This window comes from Crocuta crocuta, unplaced genomic scaffold, assembly GCF_008692635.1.
Source record: "Crocuta crocuta isolate KB4526 unplaced genomic scaffold, BGI_CrCroc_1.0 scaffold290, whole genome shotgun sequence".
Classification (NCBI taxonomy): domain Eukaryota; kingdom Metazoa; phylum Chordata; class Mammalia; order Carnivora; family Hyaenidae; genus Crocuta; species Crocuta crocuta.
Genome location: NW_027527429.1, coordinates 8,519,688 through 8,545,521, shown reverse-complemented (window position 1 = coordinate 8,545,521; position 25,834 = coordinate 8,519,688). Strand labels below are relative to the sequence as shown.

General features: G+C 42.2%; 1 protein-coding gene across 2 annotated transcripts in view; it reads left to right on the top strand.

The window, feature by feature from the left end:
* The window catches only part of CAB39 (calcium binding protein 39), an 84,502-nt gene that overhangs the window by 43,445 nt on the left and 15,223 nt on the right, over window positions 1-25,834 (top strand). For both annotated transcript variants that reach the window (XM_077758150.1, XM_077758161.1), the window contains exons 3-5: window positions 16,446-16,610; window positions 18,752-18,870; window positions 23,759-23,927. In XM_077758150.1, coding sequence (XP_077614276.1) covers window positions 16,446-16,610; window positions 18,752-18,870; window positions 23,759-23,927 — 453 coding nt within the window. The remainder of the gene's footprint in view (window positions 1-16,445; window positions 16,611-18,751; window positions 18,871-23,758; window positions 23,928-25,834) is intronic.

The window sequence follows — 25,834 nt, the reverse complement described above, 5'->3', positions numbered from 1 at the left end:
GAGGCCAGGATTATCCTGATACCACAACCAAAGACATTACAAGAAAACTATAGACTAATATCCCTTATGAACATAGATGCATAAATTAAAAGCTAAATTTTAGCAAATCGAATCTAACAGTAGGACAATGCATCATGACCAGGTGATGTATTATTTTCAGAACCCGTGGCTGGTTTAACATTCAGAAACCAGACAGTGTAATTAATTGTATTTATAAACTCATGTCAGTACATGAAAAGAAAGAAAAAGAAGAGAAAAAACAAAACAAAACAAAAACCAGCCTCTGATCCTGATAAAACTCTTAGCAAATTAGGAATAGAACTTCCACAACCTACAAGGGGCATCTACAAAAACCCTCCAGCTAGCACTGTATATAATGGCAAAAGACTGAATCAGGTATCTCTAAGATCAAAAATAAGAAAGGAATAAAAAGGAAAAACATGATGTCTGTTTAATTTCTATTAAATAGAAGTACCACTTCTTTTTAACTTTGTGCTTAGAATTTCTAGCCCATGCAGTCAGGCAAGAAATAAATAAAAGGCATGGAAAGGAAAAAGTAAAACTGTCTTTATATGTGGATAACACACCTAGAAAAGCTGAAGGAATTTACAAAAAAGCTAGTAAAACTAATATGTAAGTTCAGCAAGGCCACAGGGTATAAAATCAAAATGAAAAAAAAAATCATTTGGAGTAGTATCAGAATATGAAACACTTAGGGATTGTCTTACAAATCAAGTGCAAGATCTGTGCATTTGAAAACTACAAAATATTGCTAGGAGTTGAAAGACCTAAATAAGTGAGAGGTATATACCTTATTCGTGGGTTGGAAGCCTCAATATTGTTAAAATTTCAGTTCTTTCCAAATTGACTTACAGATTCATTGCAATCCTAACAGGCTTTTTATAGAAATTGATAAGCTGGTTCTAACATTTGTGTGGAAATGCGAAGGATTTAGAATAATCAAAACAAGTTGGAACAAAAACAGAATTGGAGGGTTCACACCATCTAATATCAATAATTCTAAAGATACAGTAATCAATATTAGTGTAGCATCAACATAAAGATAGACAAATAAGACAGGGAAACAACAGACTATAGAAATAAATCTACACATGTATGGAAAATTTTTGACAAAGAAGCAAACGCGGTTCAATGGAGACAGGGTAGTTGTTTCAACAATTGGTTACAGAAACAATTTGATAGCCACATATGCAAAAAAAAAATGTTGGACCCATAACCTGTGCCATATACAAAAATTAACTCAAGATGGATCACACAACTAAATGTGTGTGTAAATGTAAAACCTAAAATCATGAAGCTTCTGAAAGAAAACAAAATCTTTGTGACCTTGGGGTAGGCACAGCATTCTTAGATATGACACCAAAAGCATTTAAAAGAAAAAATTAATAAATTGAATTTCATCAGCACGAAAACGTTTGGCTCTTCAGAGGACACTGGTAAAAGACTGAGAAGACAAGCCACAGAATGAGGGAAGATCTTTGCAAAGCATATATCTGATGAAAGATTGCATACAGAATATATAAAGAACTCTGAAAACTTAATACGGAAACAAACAATCCAGGAAAAACCAGGCAAGAAATCTGAATATACACTTCACCAAAGAAAATATTTCAGATAAGCGCTTGAAAAGATGTTTATCATTAAGGAATTGCAAAGTAAAACCGTGAGAAGATACCACTATACACCTATTAGAATGGCAAAAATTGAAAACTTGGGCTATAGCAAATGTAGATTATTATGTAGAACATCTGGAACTGTTGGGGATGTAAGATGATAAATCACTTCTGTAAATAGTTTGACAGTTTCCTAAAAAGCTACACTTACATCTAGCCATCCTATTCCTAGGTATTTACCCAAGAGAACAAGAAATATATTTCCACACTAAGACTTGTGCATAACTGTTCATAGTGACATTATCTGTAATAGTCCAAAATAAGAAATAGCCCAGGTGTATGAATAAAGCAGTTGTGGTGCATCCATATGATGGAATACTCAGCAATAAAAAAAAAAAAAAGAACTGTTGCCATACACAACAACATGAACAAATCTCAAAATAATTATGTTGAGGGAAAGAAACCAGACTATATAAAGAGTACATAATGTATGCTTCTATTTATACAAAACTCTCTGGAAAGCTATAATGACAGAAAGCAGATCAGTGGTTGCTTTGGGATTGGCAGGGAAGTGGAGGGTAGAGTGAGGTTGGCAAAATATGGGACTGCAGAGGGATCTCATGGTGACGGATACGCTTACTGTCTTGATGGTCTCATGGGTGTACACGTAAGTCCAGACTTACCAAATTGTACACTTTAAATCTTTGTGGTTTGTTGTATGTCAGTTATAAGTCAATACAGAGTAAGAAAAGACTGTCCACGTACCAACAGAGTTAGAGGTGGCTTACAAACCACATAGGTTTGATTGCCCTGAGAATAGATCATGTCATAGAATACCCAGAAAGACTGTTGAAAGCCCTCGTGGCAGTAATAGAAATACACTGTTTAAATTCTAAGTGATCATCTGCTCTGTGTAGACAAATCCTTACTTGAGAATGTAGAGAAACTGAAATGTGTTGAGAGGGGAGTGACCAGCCAACACCAATTGAGAAAGAACTCGGCCATGGGGAGTAATTGAACTGAAGATGTGAAGTAGAGAAAATAAAATGTGGGCCCTGGGCTCTTAGTAAGATGTTTTTAAGGGAATATCTCGTATGAGGAAAGGGAAGGTTCCAGATAGTTACAGGAGATAGAACTAAGACTGGTAAGTGGAAGTACAACAGGGAGTCCAGTTTCATCTTGCTGTTAGGAAAAATAATAGGTGGAAATTGTTTTCCTTATGAGATAGCAGATTTCTGTCTCATAAGGAATGGGATAAGATATATATTTGGATGTGGGCTAAGAGCCCACTTAGTTCTTGTGAAAGGAATACAGGCTTTCATGGTTGACACATCCTTACGTGAAGACACCACCATATTTTACAGCGTGCCTTCGTAGAGAGTAGGCATCCATTTTATTTCGAGGTAGAGTAGTTTCCTGTTGTTTTTCTCATGATCCACATGAAGAAAGCTATTGTTTCTAATATAACCCATTGTATTGGAGCCGGAGATGGAATTCATTTCCAGCTCTGCCAGACCTGTTGTGAAACTATGCCTGTTTCTGATTTACTCATTACATCCATGTGCATTTTTTTAATTTCATTTCTTGTGATCTTGTAGACAAAATGATAAATACAGCATTCGAGTGCCTATTCTCTTATTTGTAACGTGTTTTATATCGTATACAGCTGCCATATTATGAATTGTGTATAATACAAATAGATTAGTCCCTTAGGAACCATGTCACACCTTTTTAAAAGAATTTAAAAACTACTCTCCTTATGCCTGTAGGAAAAATATGGTTTATCTTAACATCCTTATTTTTAGGTAACTAGGGCATGGGGGTGGAGTGGGATGGGGTGGAATTTGTTCTTTCATTGCTACCAGCCACATAAATCTCTGTATGTAATGACTATTTACACACTCTTTGCCCACAGCATGCTATATAAAGAAGGTATGACTCCCTTGTTCAGCTTATACTTGGGTCCCTTCATCACTGTGAATGCATGTGTTCACAGCGTTGAATAGCTATATTCACTCATTTCATGAGAGGAATAAGTTTGCTCTATGTTGGCATATTTAAGAGGGGTGGAGGGAGAAGCCTTTCCTAGCAAGGCCATTTAAAAGTGACTCATGGTTACTAAACTTGTTGAGAGTAATCTTTGACACCAGAAGATTATTAATAGGTTATTCTTAGTCCGTGATCTTTCAGCTTAGAAGACTCAGACAGTTTCTTCAGTAGAGAGGCGCACATGTGTGTGTATATGTTTTTAGGAGTTTTTTTTTTTTTAATTAACACAAAAATTAATGTGAAAATAGAATCGCTTTTGTCAAATGTTTGGCACCAACATTTTTCAGTTTACTTTTAGATTTCATCTCCTTTATCTTAATTTACTTCGATTTAAGAACTTCCTTTTTTTCAATAAGGTCATTTAATAGATCCCTTCTTGAGAATGAATTGATATTTAAGGTATTAAATATAGATTGAGATTGGTACGTGTTTAGAGGACTCTGGTTTGTTTGCTAAATGATTTTTTTTTTTTTTTTTTTTCCTAAAGAGTGGGTATAAAGAAATGCAAAAAAATAAAAATAGAAGACAAAATAATAAATTTTTTAGGCCTCCCTCCCCCCTACCCCCCCAAAAAAAATCTAGGCTCATTTGAGACATTTCTCAATAATAATAACTAGTCACATGTAAATTTTAATAAACTCGATTATATAAACTTATGGTGAACAGAAGCATGGAAAATTCTGTTTAATAGATCATTTCAAAATTGTTTCTAAAAACGAATGCTTTATAAACAATGATTCCCCTCTGAATTATGTTTCCTTATGTCAAGTTTCATGTGCACAGTGGATGGAAGGACAGTCTCTTGCAAAAGATGACTTTGTTACCCCCATTGTCAACTTTTGCAAAAGATGATTCCCAACTTGATTGAATCCACAGACATTTTAGTGCCCTTATATATGTGGGCAGATAGACGGGCACATGGATCACATTTTTTTGTCCCTGTTCTTAAGGAGTTTATAATCTACGAGATGAAATAGGTATATAAATAGTATAGTATAGAGAGGCTTGGAGGTAGGAATGCAATTCTGTGGAAAGCAAGGGGATAAAGCAGTTAGTACCTCTGTCAGAGACAGGTACATGTAGAACGTTAGGTTTGAAGCAGTATTTGAACTGGATTTAAAGATGTTGCCAGGCAAAAAGAGGGAATGGACTGTCCAGAACATGGTGACAAGTTCAGGATGACATTGTAGGGGTGACTGGATAGAGGATTGTGGTGGGAAGTGACCCTACAGGTGTAGATTGTGGTAGATTGAAAAGGGCCTTTGGTACAATCTAAAGATATACTGAGGGAGCTGCAGAAATCTTTGTTGTTGTTTTGCTTTGTTTTAAATCTATTTTTAAATAATTATTAATTCGTGGAAGTTGCAAAAAAGTATACGGAGTGATGCCATGTACCTTTCCTCCAGTTTCTCCCAGTGGTAACATCGCACGTGACTGTGTCCAATATCAAGACTGGGAAACTGATGTTGGTGTGGTCCACAGCCTTGTTCACGTTTCACCAGTTTTGTCTGTGTAGCTATGTGGTTTCTTTGTAACCACCACCACAATCAAGACACAGAACTGTTCCATCACCGCAAGGCCCCCCCCCCTTGCTGCCCCTTTATAGCCACACCCGTCTCCTCTCCCCCTTTCCCTGACCCTTGCTGGCAACCACAAATCTGTTCTCCAAATCTGTGATATCTGTGATCTTGTTATTTCAAGAATACTTTATAAATAGAACCATACAGTGTATAACCTTTTGAGACTGACTTTTTTCCACTCAGCTTAATTCCCAATGAGATCAGTGCAGGTAGTTTTGACTAGTGACCATTCCTATGGATTGTTGAGTTTTAGTCCATTCTGTGGATGGATCCCAGTGTGTTTGGCCATTCACCCATTGAAGGACATCTAGACTGTTTCCAGTTTTTGGCTATTACAAATAAAGCTACTGTGAACATTTTTGTACAGGTTTTGTGTGAACATAGGTTTTCATTCCTCTGGGATAAATGCCCAAGAGTACAGTTCTTGGGTCATAGGTAACTGTTATGTTTGGCTTTGCAAGAAACCTTCAGACTGTTTTCCAGCTGTGTTTCAGAGTTAGAGATGGGGTGAGATGGGAAGTGTGTTGGGGAACGTGGACGTAACGGCAGAAGATGCACTTTGTAAGAGTACCCTGGGGAGAGGCAACGCATAAGGACAAGGAGAATCAAGATGGGAACCAAAGTTTCTGAGGGAGAATTGAGAGGATGTGACGGTTGTCCATAGCGAATTCTAGGGTCATGTATCCAGATATTTTCCAGATAGTAAGTCAATAAACTACAGCCCAGGGTGGCCCCTTACCTGGTTTGATAAATAAAGTAGTGTTAGTACACAGGTGCCCATCCATAGATACGGTCCAGGGCTGCTTTCCTGCTGCAGTGGCTGTGGGTTGGGTAGTTGTGACAGAGACTATACGACCCACAAAAAGTTTGCTGCCTACTCATCTAGAGGAACTTGGTATTTCTGACGAGACAGATTATAGCAAGGATTTTTAGTGTGGTTAGAAATGGGAGCAGGGGAAAAGTGTGTATTTTGTGTATGTGTTTGCTTTTAAGCCTGATGTTCCAAGGGTGTGTGTGCTCGAGGTGGAGAAGCAGGCCCTGCTTCTGGGTGCTCCTCGTTTGTGCGTTTGTTTAGTTTCCCTTTATCCTCATTTGTATATTGGGATTCTACTTAAGATATTTATAAATGACGATGGACAGGAGTAGAAAACGGTATCAGTGGCCCCAAAAGGATTGGAAAAAAAACACTTATTTGGAGGATTGCTGATGTCTCTTTCAACACTTAAGGTGCAGCTTAACAGTACAATTCATGATTCATTTTCTCGGAGACAAATGGCCTCTCTCCTCCTGACTGACTGGTTTAAGAAACATTGCCTTGGGGCGCCTGGCTGGCTCAGTCATTGGAACATACGACTCTTGATTCCGGGGTTGTAAGTTCAAGCCCCGTATAGTGGGTCTAGAGAACACTTAAAAATAAAATCTTAAAAAAAAAAAAAAAGTAAGGAAGAAAGAAATGTTGCCTTTATATTCCTGGCTCAGATTCCTTAGTCTTCAGATTCTTTCTCCTTACTTGAGTATGTATCTGCCACAGCCCTGTTCATTTGAAGTCGTTTGGTGGGAAAAGAGGAGGCTGACATCTGCACCTTCTGTTTTTTCTGAAGTGCAGTCTGTGGTAACGGGGGTGTGGGGTGTCGGGGGCAGCTCTGTGAGAGAGCCTGCTCCTTTCATTATGTCTAATAGTGGTGATTGATTTCTACATGTGTATCCCCCTAACTCCACTACCGCATGAAATGACTGGTGTTCACATGGTGAGAGATCCTTCCGGATTCTCATTCCTGTTCTAGTGCCCCCCTCTCACTCTGTCTCTCTGGGGCAAATAAGTAAATGAATGTGGGATCATACTGTTGTGTAACCTGGCTTATCTTTCATTTTAATGTTAATGTCTTTCCATGTCAGTATAGATCTACTTATTTTTAAAGCTCACTATTGTCTTCCGTTTTATGGGTACATTATAATTTAACCGGTTCAGTGGGATAACTTTTCTAATTCGTTGATAATACAAATCACACTGCTTATACTTATATCTTTGCATAATTCTCAATTTCCCTTGGTAGATTGCTAGGGCTATGATGTGGGATTCATAGAGATTGCACCTTTTAAAGCTTTTTGCTGCATTTTGCCAAATTGCCATCTTGTGTGTTGTACCAGTTTATTTTTGACCCACCAGTGCATCTTTTAGAAGTCTTTGCCTCTGGTAGGAGGGAAAACATATTGGACCATTTAAACTTAATTATTATTATGAAGGATATCTTTTTTTAAAAGGGTTTTTTACCTTTTAATTTCAAAATCAGGCATATCTATACTTTAAACAAACTACTTTAGCTGTGGTTATTTTTAAGTGTGCTTTGTATCTTAACATTGGGCTAACCCTAGAAACTGGATGGAAACCTGGGGGTAAGAGAGTGGGCAGACACAGTCTTACAGCCCACCAGATGCAGCCCTGTGCCTGCATCGGGAGTAACTACCTTCTCACCTCACGTTCCTCCTGTCAGGCCACTTTGAGATCTACTGTCTGGGCCTTGTTAGGTCCAGAGGAGGAGAGTGAAAAGGGATATGAGCATTTGAGGGACATGGTCTGCAGTCACTAATGAGTGAGTGAGTGTCTCCTCTTGTCTTCTAAAATTCTATTTCCGCAACACTATTTTGTGTCTGACTGGCTGCCTCTAATAACAGTGAACTCGCACAGTGATGGCTGCTGTGGGAACATTGGGCTAAGGCAAGAGATTTCACACAAAATCTTCTGAGTTGTTGGAGATCTTGATACAGGCCATTTTAACCAATGTCTGGCTTGCTAATTGCTTATTTTGCCACTTCACTTTTTTTGTAATGGGAAACCAGGTGGTGCAGAGGCTCCCAGCCTTAGTTCCAACTGGAGAAATTATCACATGGACGCTACACTTAGAAATTTGAAGTAGTTCCTATGTCCTCACCCTGGGAGGGAAAGAGGTATGGATCTGATACCGTTACTAGTGAAGTGAGTGTGGGAGGCGAACTTTGGAGTATTGGTTACTGCTTAAGTTGATCCTGTAACGTAAATCATTAAGTTTTAAAATATCTCTTAAAGATATTAATTGAAAATGAAGTTGTTACAGTCAGTTGTATGTGGGAGTCAGTGAGGCTTCTGGCATTGGATTAATGTGCCTGGGCGCTGGCAGTCAGCGGCCGTGCTTCTCACCTTGGAGCCTCGACTCCAGAAAGCTCTGCCAAGCCCTGGACTCCTGTCCCTGTGACTCTGCTCTGCTGGGCATCCCCAGATGCCCACTGTGTTGGCTCAGAAGCCTCAAGAAAACAACTAAGAACTTACTCTGCTTCTCACCTGGACAGGGCAGCAGCACGATCTAAATCATTTTCCAGTCAAGTAGGTGGCTGGTCATGAGGGGGGCTAATTGTTTCACATGGTTCTCTTCATGACTGCGTAATAGTAGTCTGTGCCCGTGACTTGATGTGATGCTCACTGGACACCCAGGGTAGCATCTGGGTCCCACAGGTCCATGTTTGAATGACCAGAAGTCTTGGTTTAGTCAGTTAACAAAATCATGAAGTCAGGCCAGTTGTAAGTCACCATCTCAGACACTGGAGAGGGGAGGGGATAGGAAAGTGTAAGCAAGCCTTTTCGAAAGCCCTGGACTAGGTTAGGGAAATGCGAGGTAGAGATGAGAGGATCTAACGCTACAAGGCCAGGGGCTGAAACAGCATAGCGGCTGCTGTGGCATCCGAGGAGGAGTGGGGGGAGTGAGGGAAGGCTTTGTGAATGTGGGGCTCTGAGGTGAGAGGAGTAGAGTGAGCGTTCAGGGTCGCTTGAGGAGACACAAAGATATCAGGGCAAGAGAGTGAGGAGAGGATGGGACAGTAGAGAACACAGAGAACCTTTATTTGGAATCTGAGTTCTTAAGGTATGGAATCGACACCTTCCACAAGACCATGCACCTCACCTGCGAAGAAAGCAGAATAAGAGAGTAGATTTAATCTTATAATGATTGCAAAGAGAGTACCTTTCACCCAGCTTCCCCAAATGTTAACATTTTACATAACCACAGTCTAATGATCAGAATCAGGAAACTGACATTTATATGATACTATTAACTAATCTGTGGGTCTTTTTCAAATTTCATCAGTTGTCCTACTCATGTCCTTTTTCTGAACCAGGATGCAGTTCAGGATGTCACATTGCGTTTAGTCATGACATCTCCTTACTCGCCTTTAATCTGGAACAGTGTCTCAGTCTTCCATTGACTTCTGTGACCTTGACACTTTTGAAAAGTACTGGCCAGTTATTTTGTAGACTGTCTCTTTGTTTGGTTTTGGCTGATTTTCCTTATGATTCAATGCAGGTGAGGCCTTTTTGGCAAGAAAATCACAGAATGCCATACTCTGTAGTACCTCCTCTTGGGAGGCGTATGAGGTCAATGGTCTCATTACCATTTACTTTGATCACATGGTTATGGTGGTGTCTGCATGTGAAAGTACTGTTTTTCCTTTTTTCATTAATAAGTCTTTCAGGGGGATTGGGCATCTTTTTTAGAAGTCCCCAGGTAATTCTGGTGTGTGTCCAGAGTTGAGATGGAGGATGGCAGAAATACATCAAGATGGATGGAGGAAGTTGAGGATGTTTTCATTATGAAATCTTACCTCAACATGGAGGGAGCGAAGCTAGATGTTCAGATAGGGAGCAGAGAGAGAGGCTGAAGTGTCTTGAGGAAAATGGAGCAGTTTTGAAACATCTGCTCAGAGCTACTGGTTGGAAATAATCCAGTTTGAAGAAATGTTTCTGACTGGATTGAAGGCAGTTGAGCAGCATGAACTTTGGCAAACCAAGTGTCCACAGGTTCCGGCACTTTTCTCTATAGTGCTCAGAACCCTGGTTGCTGAAATAGAGAAAGTTCCAGTGAGGGACATCCAACGCTTAGGAGGGCAAGAGACCTGGAGCTGTGGGCACGGGCTGCACTAAAACATGCAGTCTTAGTAGGATAGGTAACATGGTCATTAAGGAGCCCAGTGGCTTAGGTGACATGATGATCTCAGCAGCTTGAAAGGGTATAGTGCTTGGAGAAGCACAGGTGTGAGCAGCTTACTCATTTGGTGTGAAGGGACAGATAGGGAGGTGCAGGTACAGAGGATGTGGTCAGAGAGGCAGAGAACACGGTGACTTAATGCAAGCAGGTCAGAGATGGGGGACGTAGGCGGGGTCACCAGTGTGAATGCTGATGTAGGGAACTAAACCGAATCTACACAAGAACAGATAAGTGCATTTGTTCTGTCTTATATCTTCATTCAGTGACCGCCTGCCGGTTTTCAGATCATATTTTAGTAAAATTTAGACAGGTTTCTTTTTTTTAAGCTGTAGTTTAATCAGCTTGTAATTATCCATGTCATATGGAACAGACATCCCAGAAACAATTGAAATATGCATAAAATCAAGTCCTCAGTCAAACTATGAACCTAATCTCTCACTTATCAGGACTGCTAATAAATAATAAGGTTGATGAGGTTTAGTTTTTTTTAATATCATGCTGCTGATTATCCTCTGTAGATGGTACCTAACCATGGATGTCCTCATTGTGAAGTCTTACCTCGTTCTGACAGGAGTGAAGCTAGATGTTCAGATACGAAGAGAGAGAGAGAGAGATGTCCAGTTTTGGAAGTCTCCTGTCCCCATTGCCACTCTCTGCTTCTGATGAGTTTGAGTTGGCCTTTTGTTAAACCTCATTCCAGTCTCTAGGTTTTTATTTAGCAGTGTTTGTGGCACTGTTGATTTTCAAGGTGTGATTAGTTACTACTTATGTATGTAAACTTACATACTAAGTTATTTGTTAGAAGTCTTAAAAATTTAGAGGGGCTGTCTTTTGGGGAGGAGTGAAAAAAGCAAACAAAAGCAGAGATAAGAAGATAAATCAGGGGCGCCTGGTGGCTCAGTCAGTTGAGCATCTGACTTCAGATCAGGTCATGATCTCACAGTTTATGTGTTCGAGCCCTACATTGGGCTCACTGTGTCAGCACAGAGCCTGCTTCAAATCCTTTGTCTCCCTCTCTCTCTGCCCCTTCTCCACTCACACTTTCTCTCCCTCTCTCAAATATAGATAAATAAACATTAAAAAAATCAAGAAGATAAATCAGCACCAACATAGCAAGCACTTTGATCTATTTATCTCATTCCTTTGATTTTTTTTTTGTTCCTTTAAAAAAAAAAAAAAACAAGTGAAATGTAAATTGTAAAATATACAGATCTAAAGTAGAGCAAGTGAAAATATTCTTCTTGGGGCGCTCAGTCAGCTAAGCATCCAACTCTTGATCTCAGCTCAGGTTGTGATCTCATAGTTTGTGAGATTGAGCCCCGAGTCAGTCTCCACCCTGACAGCACAGAGCCTGTTGGGATTCTCCCTCTCCCTGCCCCTCCCCTGCTCTCACCCATGTGCACGTGTTCTCTCTCTTTCTCTCTCAAAATAAATAAATAAGCCTTAAATATTATGTGTGTGTGTGTGTATACACACTTCTTACTTGTTTTCATAGGCAGACTATACTCAGTTTGGTGTGTCTTCTTCCAGATTATTTTCTGTGAGAACACAGGGATTTATGTTCATTGCTCACCAATGGAGCTCTGTCAGGTAGATTGCCTTTCTTGGATGCACTATGTTTTACAAGGCCTGCCTTGGCTTCATGGTGGGATAACATCATATTCCCCTACCTCTGATTTTCATATGGATTTTGTAACATCCCGGTGATGATGCAAGCACTGGGCTCCTGACAGAGCAGAAGGAAGCACACTAATTAGAAATCACAAGGAAAAGCAGAATTATACAACAGTAAGAAAAGAAGTACATAGTGGCGGTGAATATATGATGGAATTTACCTGGGAAGATCACCTCTGAGGAAGTGAGCATTGAATTGAGCGATGAAGGAAGAATGTGAGTTGCCTGGGAGGTTGGGGCAGAGCATGGGCCTGGCAGACCACATGTGCAAGGATCCTGAAAGGATTCCAATGTGACCAGAGTATTGATGGAGAGATAATTGTAGCGCAGGATAAGGTCAGACAGGGAGTCAGACCATGCAGAGCTTTACGGGCCATGTTAAGAAATTTTCTCCATCCCAAGAGCAATAGGTAATTGGAGCATTTGAAGCAAAGGTAATGACGATTGTATTTATGTTAAGAAAGGATCATTCTAAGGATGCCCTCGTGGCTCACTCAGTTAAACATCTGACTTGATGATCTCAGCTCACGTCATGATCTCACAGTCCGTGAGTTCGAACCCCATGTTGAGCTCTGTGCTGACAGCACAGAGCCTGCTTAAAATTCTCTCTCCTCTTTCCCTCTGCCCCTACCCAACTCATGCTCGCTTGCACTTGCTCTCTCTCTCTCTCTCTGAAAAAAAAAAAAAGGATCATTCTACTTGTGATATGGAGAATAGATTATAGGGAATTCAAGAAAATCAGTCAATAAGCTATTTATAGTCCAGCAAGAACGGTGGGAACTCTGATGTGGGTGGTGGCAGAACAGGGATAAATGGACGGATTTGGGAGACACTAATTTGTTGAATTAGATATTGGGATGGAGTGAAAAAGAGGGAAGGGTTGAGGATGGCTTCTGAGTTTCTGACATGCATAGGAGCATGGGTAGTGGTTTCATTCCCGGAAATAGAGAACAAGAGAAGAATGCATCAGGCATTAGGGCAAGATCATGAGTTCTGCTTTTGATTGCATTGGGTTTGGGGTGCCTTAAGACATTCAAGTGGAGACATTTCAAGCAGGCTGCGGAATGTACTAGTAAGAGAACTGGATTAGAGATAGGAATCTGTGAGGCATCTGCATTTAGGTGTTAATTAAAGCTGTGGGTGTAGATGACATCATTTTGAGAGAGATGATAGACCGAGAAGAAGAGGCCTTGTACCCTGCCTTGAGGAATTCCCAATATTTAAATGGCCTCGTCAGGAGGGACGAGCTGAGGAGCCACCAGGAGACAGGCAGGAAAAATTAGGGTGGTGGTGAGTCACAGAGGACAAGGGAGGAGCAGTTTTAAAAGAAGGGTGTAATCAACACCTTTAAATGCTGCCAAGAGCTAACATGTACTAAAGACTGAGAATTGTATTTCCTGGCAGGCAGGTCATTGGTGACTGGCTGAAAGCTGTAATGTACTAGGTGGAGAAGCCACATGGGACTGGGCTGGGAGTGCCTGGGAAGGAGATGTGGACGGTCGCACTCCCAGGAAGACGCTTTTTAGAGGCTTAATTACAGGTGGGCAGTAGCTGGGAGGGGGCTGTGTGGCTGGTCAAAGGAGAGCTTATTTGATTTTGTTAATGATTTTGATCATATTTAAAACCTGACTGGGGGAAAAAATCAAGTGAGAAGGGGGTTGGCTATAGGAGAAGGAGGTGAGAAAATAGACGTGTTGAGTTCCTGAGAAAGCCAGAGGGTGAGTGGAACCCAGAGGATCAGCATAAGTAGATGAGTACAGTGGCTGGCAGGTACGGGAATGCCCTTGGTGGCTCCCCCGCCCCCCATCCCGCCACCACCCATAATATAGGTGACAGTGTCGTCTTCTGAGAGGGAAGAAGAGCGCTTCACACATGGGACTAGGTTGCATTTCATCTCAGAAACACTAGAAGTTGCTTTCTGTTTCCTTGCTTCTCTCCTCCCTATTTTTAATAATAGCTTTATTGAGGTAACTCACACAGTTACGTGGTTTTTAGTTTATTCACAATGTGCGACCATAACCACGGTTGATTTTAGAACATTTCATCACCTCAAAAAGAAACTTAATACCTTTTAACTATCACCTTCCCCTTCTTATTTGTCTTTTGCTGTCAGAAGAAAGCATAGAGTATGGTCTGAATTCAGATCTCAAATCATGATTTCAAAGAAGAGCATATGTAAGCTGAGGCATATGAAAGGTTATGAAGAGCCTGAAAACTGTGAGCGAGCCAGGGGAGCGCGGGGGGCCCCTGCTGCTTAGGGTCACTGGTATCAAACCTACAGACTTACCCTCAGAAAACCTGCAAACTGTCAGCTTCCTCCCTGTCAAAGAAAATCATCTGAAGAATAAAGATTAATAAAATGAAATTACAGAGGCAACACATGTAATTAGTTTGTAAGAGAACATTGACTATTGATAAATGATTTTATCTACTGGTCCCCAAAAAGTACATTTTGGGATGCTTAAAATTGGTATATTGGATGATGAACTGCTATCAGAAATCTGAGGCATTAACAGAACAGGGTAGTAACAGCAGACTGGAAAAGGCAAAGATTCTGTTGAACGTTGATCCTGAATAAGGTTTTGTATGGGATTAATAGGATGATTTTAAATATTTAGGAAGGAAAGTCGTAGTGATTAGAAATCAGCATGGGCTCAATAAAAAGATCACACCAAATTAACTTTTTCATATTCTTATGTTCAGGAAATGTGGAAGAAATAGTATACAGTTGACCCTTGAACATGGAACTTAACTTCTAATAGCTTACTGTTGACCATAAGCCTTACCAATAAAATAAACAGTTAACACATTTTGTATGTTATATATGGATTCTGGATTCTTAAAGTAAGCTAGAGAAAAGAAAATGTTACTAAGAAAATCATAAAGAGAAAATACATTTATAGTACTGGCGTGTGTAAGTGGACTAGCATAGTTCAAACCCTTGTGGTTCATGGGCCAAATGTTTTCTTATTTTATCAAAAGTATTTGACAACCCTTTGCATGTGATTTGGAAATATGTTTATATGCAAGTCACTGAGCGACCATGCCCAAAGATTATTAGTTGATTGTTACTGAAAATAGTATGATTCAAATGCATGACGATGGGTTCCATTCAGAGTTACTTCCTTTTCAGTGTTTTGGTTAATGACTGAGGCCATGGGAGGTATCCCTGCCAGATCTGCGGACAAGGCAGATCTGAGAGTGATAGCTGGTATGTTGGATGCCCTTCAGACTCCAGAGCTGCCTCCACAGGGCTGTAGGATGGGCTGCAAGTGATGTTAAATTAAATAGTGAGAAGAGTTAAAACCTTCATTGCAGTGTCATTCAAAGACCTGAATTCTCTTCGAGTGAATTCTCTGATTTGGTTGCAGAAATTCGTAATGGTAGCCTTGGGGTGTATAGCATTTGTGACATTTACAGGGAGGTGGTGATCTGGTGTCTTCTGCATCATTCCAGTCTAGATGGGTTGGAACATTAGCTTCACCCCCCCAACCCCCTCTTCCTTAAAGAACAGTTACAGAAGCTGACAGGAGGTTTTCTGGAGAAGACCAGAGATGGGCAGGCTCTGGAAAGAGCTCCCCAGCTGTTCCCTGATTTTGGGTGTGTTCCTCCCGTGCACCTGCTTCTCAGCACTCGGTTGCAGAGTACAGGTCTCTCCTCTCCGGTACCCTGCCCTGCAGAGTCCCAGCTCTGTCCCCTCAACTTGTGGAGATGGCTTCTTCTGCCTGCCTTCTCCCTCCCTGCGACGGAGCCTGGAACCCTCTCCAGGCAGTACGCTGGGGCACGTGTGAGCCTCACTTCATCCGTTTCCTGTCTCTCAAGGGTCACTGTCCTGTGCTGCCTGAAGTTCGGTGTTTACAATGTATTGTTTCATATCATTTCTCCTATTTTTTTTTCATTGTTTTCAAAAAGGAAGTTAATCTGCCTCTTGTTCCTCTGTCTTGGCCAGAAGTGGAGGCTCTTCAGTGATTTTTTATTTATTGCTAACATTTTTAGCTCTACATTCAAAGCCCTGCTGTCATTCCCTTACCTCCCCCGCACCTTTTGTCCGACAGACCCTGTGCTCTTCCCGCTCCCTCGTGCGCACCTCACGCCTCTCCTTTCTCCTCGGTCTCCTCCCTCATTCTGGCTTGTCAGCCTCTCCAGTTCTCAGGTCAGCGCAGGTGCCTCTTCGGTGTTCTCTCCCCCCACGTGAGGCGGAAGTAAGCCTTCCCGCCCTGTTCTGTTCCTGCCACAGGAACACTGCCCGCAGTATTCAGGTGTGCGTGTTGTACTCTGCGGGCCTCCCCTCTCGAACACGCGTGTCGGTGCCCACATGTGTGCACACACCCGCGATGCTCAGCTCCCCGGAGCAGGGACCACGCTTGTGCGCCTTCGGTGTCTTTCACGTAGCTCTCCGGGAAGGTAATATGGAGAGAAGGTATTTAACAATCGTTAAGTGTGTTAATATATGGTTTTTTAAAATGAATTGTTTCTCTTCTCTCCCCCCAAATCAGGCCACAGAAGAAGTTTCCAAAAACCTGGTTGCCATGAAAGAAATCCTGTATGGCACGAATGAGAAGGAGCCGCAGACGGAGGCGGTGGCGCAGCTCGCTCAGGAGCTCTACAACAGCGGCCTCCTGAGCACCCTGGTGGCAGACTTACAGCTCATTGACTTTGAGGTCAGAAATCAGTTTCTCATTTTTCAAAAACAGTACCTTATTCATGATCCTTTTCCTGGTATTCTGTCCTTTGAAACATCCTAAGAGTCCTGTCGAGCTCTTGGCTCAGGGGTTACTGACCTGTAAGCGTGCCCGGGCTGCCCGCCTGATTAGCAGAGCTGGGCAGGAGCTCAGGGGTGCCCCAGGCTTGGGCCATGTCTCTCTCCTGCTCCATCACATCCCATATGAAGCTGCTTAGGATTCATTGTGCCCTTTTGTTTATGTCGTATTTAATAAACACCTGCTGTTTTACATAATTCACTGGCCTTTGGTTCTCAGAGAATAATAAATCTAAAGAAGACTGTAGAATGTTAGACTTCTAGAGGTAGAGAGATTTTTGAAGACATCCAGTTATGTTTTTGGTTTGTTTGGTTTTTTTTAACCTGTTGAGAACTCATTACAGCAGAGATCATGCGTTTTGTTTGCTTGGCACTACTTTTAAATGTTTAAATTAGGATAACAGTTAAATAGCAGGAGATTTTATACACAGTTTTGAATTTCTGGCTTCCCTTGAAAATTCTGGCTCTGGCAACATTGAGCCTATGGGCCCCCGTGGCCCCTCAGCTGGAACAGAGCAGCCACTGTGCCGTGACACGCTTGGAGTGCTGCACACGCAGCTTGCTGTTCTATCTCAAGGCCTGCTGGGCCCATCGGCATCTCCTGCCTGGCCCTGGTGGGCATCTGCTGTTATTGCCCACACTTACATAGCTGAGCCATGCCGTGTTAGATATTTAGTGACTTTGACAGTGAGAATAATGGTCCTTGATACCAGTCTGAAACGTAGTCTGAGGAGTATACGTGTAACGCAGGGCTCTTGCAGGCTTGCGAGCAGGTTCCTCTGAGTCTTTGTCCCGGGGGCCTTGTTTGAAGCCCCAGTCTTCATCATCCAGACCAATCGATTAGATGTCTGTGCAGGGGCCTGAAAAACCAGGAGAGAGAATGGCACATCCATAGCCAGATTCAGTTTTGAAGAGTCATGAGAGAGTGCGGTTCGTAGGTTGCTTGAATAATATTGATAATAAAGGACAACAGAAATTTATTGCTATCCTGCAGAACATATAAAAATGATATTTCCATTTAGAGAGCTGATTTCATGTATTTTTAATAGTGTATCAAATTCCACCAACAACAGTTTTTATTTCCTGCAAAGTGGGAACACACTGGAACATCCAGTTCCTTCTCTTTTGTCCACCCATCTCATTCCCCAACGTGGACACTGAATTTAATACTCATTTGGGACTTTAGTGACTTAAATTTATAAGAAGTGTGTGCCTTTGGGTTGGATTCTTAGAGACTGCCGTTGCTGCTCCTGATCGAGCACAGGCCCCAGAATGGCTCTGGCGCTAGAGAGCTGGCATCTCACTCACTTCCCTGCAAGCTCGTCAGCCCCGTAACAAGCGGCCGTTCTGAGACCTCTCCTGGGGTTCAGTTCTCCGGTTGTTAATTTCTTGTGCAGTTTTCTGAGTCTAAGGTTCGCTGTATAACAGTCATGTCCTTCTATTTCCTTTTGTAAAATACAGTCATATAATTCTGGTCCCTGAACTGAACGTCATGTGGTACTTAGAACCTTCATTATCAATCCATAGAAAATCTCTCCTGAGTAGACCTAACTTAATAGGGGAATATGGCTACTTGCCAGGAAAGCTCAGCTTCTTACAGAATTCTTTCATTTTTTAGCATAGCAGCAGCATGCAGCTTCTCGTCTTCCCTCAGTGTGAAAGGAAACTAGGTGTATTGTTTACAACGCGAGCATTTTATTTGAGGCTGCTTGTTCCATATGTTGGGAATCAGATCCCTGAACATTGTAAATATATAGCAAGGTTTTACTTTTCATATCTGAGTCCACATGATTTTAAGGGTTAGAAATTATGTAGTGAGATTTCACTTTGTGTTCTACATTGCTCATGATAAATATAGTATACTATTAAAACTTAGAATTTGGAATTATAAATAAAGAAAATTTAGTATCTGTGAGCACTTTAAAGTCAGATATTCAGTCATAATTATAAATATGCAATGCCTTAATTTGAGTTTATTGGGGGGGTGGATGGGCTTTTTGGTGGTTAGTCGGGTAAATATTTTAATGATTGTATTCCTAATAGGGCAAAAAAGACGTGGCTCAAATTTTCAACAATATTCTCAGAAGACAAATTGGTACAAGAACTCCTACTGTTGAATACATCTGCACTCAACAGAATATTTTGTTCATGTTATTGAAAGGGTATGTACAATATAACAAAATTTATATTCTCAGTTGAAAAATAAAGAAAGATGGTCTTAGGCAAAAACACAATGGTAAATGTGGGAAAGCATTTTCTCTGTAGTTCAGTCATTTCATTTTTCTGTAGATCTTGAACACACCTCTCTTTTTTCTTTAAGTTTATTTGGAGAGAAGAGAGAAAAGCATGAGCAGGGGAGGGGCAAAGAGAGGGGGAGAGAGAATCCCAAGCAGGCTCCACACTGTCACCCCAGAGCCCAACGCAGGGCTCAAAACCCATGAACTGTGAGATCATGACCTGAGCTGATATCAAGAGCTGGACGCTCAACCGACTGAGCCACCCAGGTTCCCTGAACACACTTCCCCCTTAAAGTTCAGCCAGTGAGCTAAATTGAATTTGAAAATGCCTATGGGAGTTTAAAGGTGGGTGAATCGTGAGCTCTTAAATTTTCAAATCCTATGCAACCGAAGAGAAAAGTCTTCTGTGGTCTTACTTCTGTTCTCTAGATTTTAGAAGTTTACTTATATGAAATATCAGTTAAATCATGTGTATAAAAGCGTCTTTGGGCAGACACTCATGCTGTGAGGCAGTGAAAGCTGCCTAGTAAATGGAACTTGAATGCTATATAGTTTAACTTTGTTCGGTCAACAAAGAACATGTTTATGGGGTCATGCTCTTTGCTTTGTACCTGTTTGTGTCCACTCACTAACCCACTTATTTGGTAATTCACAGTGCATTTAACTACTAGACTAATAAGCAGGCATTTGTGGTAGCCTGTTAGTATTAAAAAAAAAACAAAACACCAAAACTTCAAAACAAAAGAAAACAAATCCTCTCTTCTCCCTCATCAGTGAGCCTCCCTGACTGGCAAGGTCACCTCTTGTTTCACACAGGAGCTGTTCGCCAGCTCTGGGTCTGGTGTGTATCTGTTTGTCCCAGCGTTGGTGCTATTCTATTAAATTGGCGGACAGGCGTTTTACTGGCGTGACTGTTGGCGTGAATCAGCTTGCTCTCCTACCCCTTGCATTATAGCCTGCCTCCCTCTGATTCATATCTCTGTGGTTTAACACTTCCCCCAAGTTCAGACTTGTTGAGACAAAGCATGAGTCAGTGTATGTGTTTGATGCCAGCATTCTCTTTCCTTCATTCTGTTTCTAAATGTCTGTGTTGCTTCTTCAGATGTTGCCATACAGAACTTTTGGCATCTCATTTTTTGTTGTTACCAATCCAGAGTTGTGTATGTAAGCATGTAGTGAGTAGTTTGAAATTGTGGTGTTCTTAAAGCACCTTCCAGATGCCTTTGTGTATTTTTAAACCGAGTATTTCCTTTTCCATAGAAAGCAGTAGTGGTTAAAAATGATAAGTTAGTTTGCCTGTGTTTTCGCTTGAGAGTAGCCAAAGGAATGATATACACGTTGTTAAAGTAAGAATTTTAAGATACAATTTATCTTTGAATTATCTTTTTCTTAAAAGTTGAAAGCTCTCATGTGAGTGGCCGGAGCAGAAAGGCCAGCAGGGAGGCGAGGAGAAGCCTGGGCAGTGTCCCTGGTGCTGGGCCCGCTGGGGTCCATCTCCCCACCCTGTTTAGCCCTTAGAGTAGAAACTATGCAGAGACCTGAAGGGAATAAAATAACCAGCCATTTCCTACCCGTCACCCAGCTCGGACAGTTAACAGCATTCATCATTCTTCCTTCACGTGCCCTGCTTCCTTTTTCCCGTCCTCATACATAAGATTGCTTCCGTGTGCGTCCCCAGTACATAGTGCATCCCAGGATTTTTTTCCCCTACCAGAGTTGCCATACCATTTACAGTCCTAACATTGTCTTGTACCCAGTGTTCAGATGTCCCTGATTTTCACGCACAAAAATGTCATTTTAAATCCAGTTCCACGCAAGGTACACAAACTGAATTTGGTTAACATGACTCTTTGGCCTTCTTTTTTTTTTTTTTTTTTTTTTTTTAATGCCGTTTACTTGTTGAAGCAACAGGGTCATATGTTTTGTAGAAAAATTACATATTTTGAATTTTACATCCCTTTGGTTTCATTTAACATGTTCCTTTGTCCTCTGTTCTTTTTAAATTGGTGATCAAGTCAATATGAACTCATGTTTGGGGATTTTTAAAAATATACTTGGTGTGTTTCAATCCATCACAGTCATGATGTCCAAATTTTTATATTCAAATTGTGTCACCTTGGGCCATTGGAAAGCTCCTTCAGATTGGCCCCTGTGTCCTCTTGGCAAGACCCCATCGGTGTTTGGTAGCTTCCTTGCTTTCTAGCACGAGATGTCCCGTGCTCGTTCCGTACAGATTCCTGCCTCAGACCTGGAAACAACTGTTTCTTCAAGGAGCCTTGTAAGCTACCTGTTAAGGTTTTTGTACTTCACCTAACGAGTCTATACTACTCTCCTGCAGTGTGACTACCTGCATAGGCCGTAAGTACTTTGACGTTAGCCGTCCGGGGGAGTCAGTGTGCGTTTCAACACAATCTTGTTGCTACTGTTAGGCTACGTCTCGAAGCAGCAGGTTTCCCCTGGCGACTTAAACGTTCCTGTGCTCTCCACTCGAGTGCTCACAGGGTGTACAGCATAACTGTTTGCCTCGTACTTGATAGTTTATGGCTTAATCATTTAAGACAACCTTGACATAACACTCAAAACCTGCCCAACTTGTTGTACCAAGCTGTCTTACTCCTGTCTTTCTGGTCTCCTGCTTATTAAATTCAGATCAGTGAAGATGAATTGTTGGACCAGCCATTTTGTGAGCAGACACTGTAGTCACGCACGCGCCGGTCAGCATGCTAGTTGCTGTGCCGGAAGTGATCCAAAGGAGCCATTGGATCTTCTTGAGGCTCTGAGATGAACCCGCATGTAACAGAAGGATAACACTGTAGATAACGACTAGGACTGTGGGCTTTCAGGGGGTGCAATGTGGATTTAGTCAACAGGGCAAGGGTTGATAAAAGAGGTGAGACTATTCATTGAAGTTCCAGAGGGTTTAGAATTCTCCCTAGTAGGAAAAAGGAGAGTGGGCCGAGGGACAGGAATGAACATGATGATTGGCAGCAATAAGGAGATAATCAGAGTGCTTGATGGCGGAGTGGGAGGTGATGTTTTACCAAAGGAATGGATCTCCTGAGGGGAGGCCTGGACGTCAAGCCCAGAAGTTTGTCTTTATTTGATTGGCAAGGAGAAATCATTTTGAGCTTCTAAAGTGGAAATGCTGTCTATCTACTAGTGTGTTGGGTAAATTTGTTAAGACAGAGCTCAAGCAAAGATGCCGGTTATGGAGCACTTGCCTTTCTCTAGGTGTGAGTTAATGCAACTGTGGGAATGGATCAAAGGAAATGAAACTAAAATGTTTCAAAGAAGTCTTAAAAAGGACCAGTGGTGGCTCTGAAGATGGGAGGTTTGGGAGGAGATAAAGGGAGAAGGTTCCAACCACTCTGTCCAATGCAGTTCTTACCACAGGCAGTCCTTTCATTTTACATTAAATTAAATAACAGTTAAAATTCAGTCCTTCAGTCATACTAGCCAGATTTCAAGTGCCCAGTAGCCACGTGTGGCTAGTAGTAACTGCAGCTATAGAGCACTTCCGTTATTGGATGAGAAGGTTCTGCAAGACCTGTTTTAGACTGGTTTCTGAAACCAGATCATGATGCCAGAATACAGAAATGAGGAAGCAGGGCAGGGCGGCTGTTTTGTGGGGGGAGAGGAGATTCGAATTTAGATACGTAGTGCTATGTAGACCTTTAACTGAAGTTGTCCAGAGGCCACAGAGAATGCCTAACTAGATTCCAGGAGCAGACCTGGGGGAGGGGGGGTTAGGAGTTGCGAGGGGGGAGCCATGAACCACCAGCAAGCAGGCGGCCCCAGAGGGATGCCCTTGACCAGACAAGAAAGAGGAACAGTCCGAGGGGTGGAAAGGAGAACTGAGAGCTTTTTCTTTCCTTTTCCAAAGACGACATGCAAAGGTCAGCACTGTTGGGACACTGAGTAGTGGAATTGATGTCATGAGAGAAGTTTGTTTCGGCCAGGAGGAGGTGCTCGCTAGTAGGGTGTTGGGAGATGTAATGAGTGCGGGAGGGTAGAGGGGACAGACGCCACATGGGAAGGACACCGGCCGGCACGTGCAGCCTGAGAGGCAGTTGGGGGCCAAGGTCATCCCGGACACTTAGCGCCCGTCGGAAGGGAGCAGGCTGTGGGGCTGAGAGGAAAACGGGGCTCCTTTCTGGCAGAGGGGAGACGCAGACATGGTGTGGAACAGATGCCGGGGCGTCCCCAGTACCCGCTGCAGAGGCCGTCAGGGCTGCCTCGGCAACGCTTCTCAGGATCTGGCCTCCAGCTTTGTTGGGTCGGCGTTGCCGAGAGTCTTGAAGGTGCTGCTTTGAGTATTGAATTAAACAAAGAAGTAAAAATGCATGTTTGATAGATTTACTTAGATACTATGACTTTGGGAAATGATTTTGTTTCTTTCCTGTTGTTTTTTTTTTTATTCAGCTTTTGATTTTTCTGAAGTCTTGTAAGCACCCCACATGAAACTAATTCCTGTTTGCAGGTGTGACCCTGGATAATTCTCCTCAAATCTTTTAGCTTAAATAATGAATGTTTGTTTATGTGATCACTCCCGTGCCTTTTATTTTTCTTTGGGTTGAAGCAGTTGTCGCCCTCTAATATGTTTGTGTGTGTGTGCGCGCGTGTGCACACCCTCTTGAGTAAACCCACCTGAGCTCACACCCTGTTCTAACAGAGATGCCTTTTTTAACCTGCTCTGGTCACTTAATTAAGACACATCTCAATTTCCTATTATAAAAATGTGAACTGTTTAGTGTTAGGGGTTTTGAAACAGCAATCATGGTTGGTTTTGTTGTTTTTTTTCTTCTTTTTGCAGGTATGAATCTCCAGAAATAGCTCTAAATTGTGGGATAATGTTAAGAGAATGCATCAGACATGAGCCACTTGCCAAAATCATTTTGTGGTCAGAACAGTTCTATGATTTCTTCAGATATGTCGAAATGTCAACATTTGACATAGCTTCAGATGCATTTGCCACATTCAAGGTAACATGAAAACTAGAATTCTAAATGTACTTGTAAGTGAGATTAACCAGTTTGCTGTTCTTTCCTAAACCTAACGTCTGAGTCTGTACCCGTCTGCCCTCTAGCGGGAAGAGAGAAGATCTGCTTTCTGTGTGTCTCTGTGACTTTGGTGTGTGCTTTAGAGTCACAGCTTAGGGTGGAAGAGTTAGACTGTAAACTCTGTCTAAAAGTACAGCCAGTCTGGTCACAAGTACACTTTTCTGTTAAGTAACCCATCAGCTGCGGTATGTTGATACACAGTGTGTGGAACAAACGAGTTTCTCTCCTGTGTTGGAACATACCGTGGCTGTTCCTTCGGTTAAACACCAAGCCGTTGTCTTCTGTTCAGGGCCATGCTACTTTGGAGTCTGCAGGTCTTGAAATACTAAAACCACAATCAGAACAGAAGTGTCCACACTGTGGACAGGCCCCAGGCAACAGCGGACTTAGCTCTCCATCCCATGCTCATGCCGAAGCTTATTTATTGAACGCTGGAGGCAAGGGGAGCAGAACCGCCCGCACTGTTCACGTTTTTCTGTAGCCTCCCTTCCCTGTGCACCCTGTCGCCTGGTCTATATTTGCATAAATTAAGTGCACATAGGACTCGATAGCGCTGTATAGCATAGCATGCACATTTTCATTTTTATATGTTACGTTCCGTTATATAAAATGACCTCACAAATGACTATTTAGAACCGTGACTTTAATGTAATTGGAATTTAACGTACTAACCTGCAGACTCCTGGGCTCAGGGACCATGAACACTCGTCTGTGAGCAGTAGCCACTCCTCATGAGGGTTCAGTTTTATGAGGATAAAGAGCCCTTGAGATAATGAGCACATGCCGTGGTCTCTGGGTAAAATGTGTCCCTCACAGTGAATGAACACCCTTAACACAGGATGAAAACCTGGGAACCTGGCCGTTAGGGTTTCACCTGGAATGAGAATAAGGTAATAGCGTGAGAAGTGCCCGAGGATTTATTTTCCTGAAACCATTAAAGAGGATGTCAGAAGCCTTAGGTAAGATCTCAGATATTTATATGTCAATTTACAAAGCAAAATGAAATGAATTCAAGATTATAACCTAAAGCGACAAATCTGATGTCTTTTGTATCACTGCATTTCGGGGATAGGACTCACAAGTAGGATATATTGGTGGAAGGGGTTGTTCCATTCAAACGCAGCAGGCCTGTATGGAGGGAGGTATGGTAGCAGCACATGTTGGGAAGAGATCCTTCTGTAGAAAGCAAGCCTTGAGCTGCGGGGGGTGAGGGGGTGCAGTCATACCTCCAGGCCCTGTGGAGTGCCCAATGCCATGTTCCTGGCGCGGGTGGCACGGCTGGCTGACGGGTAACGGAGACGTGTTAACACTGTGCCAGCAATGTGATTCACAGAATCTGACAGTTTTGATTGGCCTGGCTGATAATTTCATTAATTTCAGCCCTCAGTCAGGGCCACTTCTTTGCATTACATTCTCCCCAAGGAGAAGATGGTGGCGATGGAATCACTGTGGGTAAAACAGCCCTGTCAGCTCATGTTAAGCCAGGGAGGGAAAGACTGGCCAGAGCCAGGCAGGTAATGTGTCCCTGAAGAAGGGAAACTTCCAAAGACGATTCAGGATTCAAAGGATGGACTCTGGAAGAGACTGTGTCGAGAAGCTGGCTTGGCTTCTGTATCTGAGAAAGGGCAGCGCTCTTGAAAGAAGCCCCTGAGCAGAGAGCTCTCCAAGACACAAAGTCAGGTAGAGCCCAAAACCAAGACAACATGGGAGAGAGAGGCACGGGACCTATCAAAACAGACCTTCCCTCCCCATCCTTCCGAGAAGGAACCCAGTCAGAGCGATGTGAGTCTGATAGCCTCATGCCAAAGATGCTGATGAGGAGGAAGGAC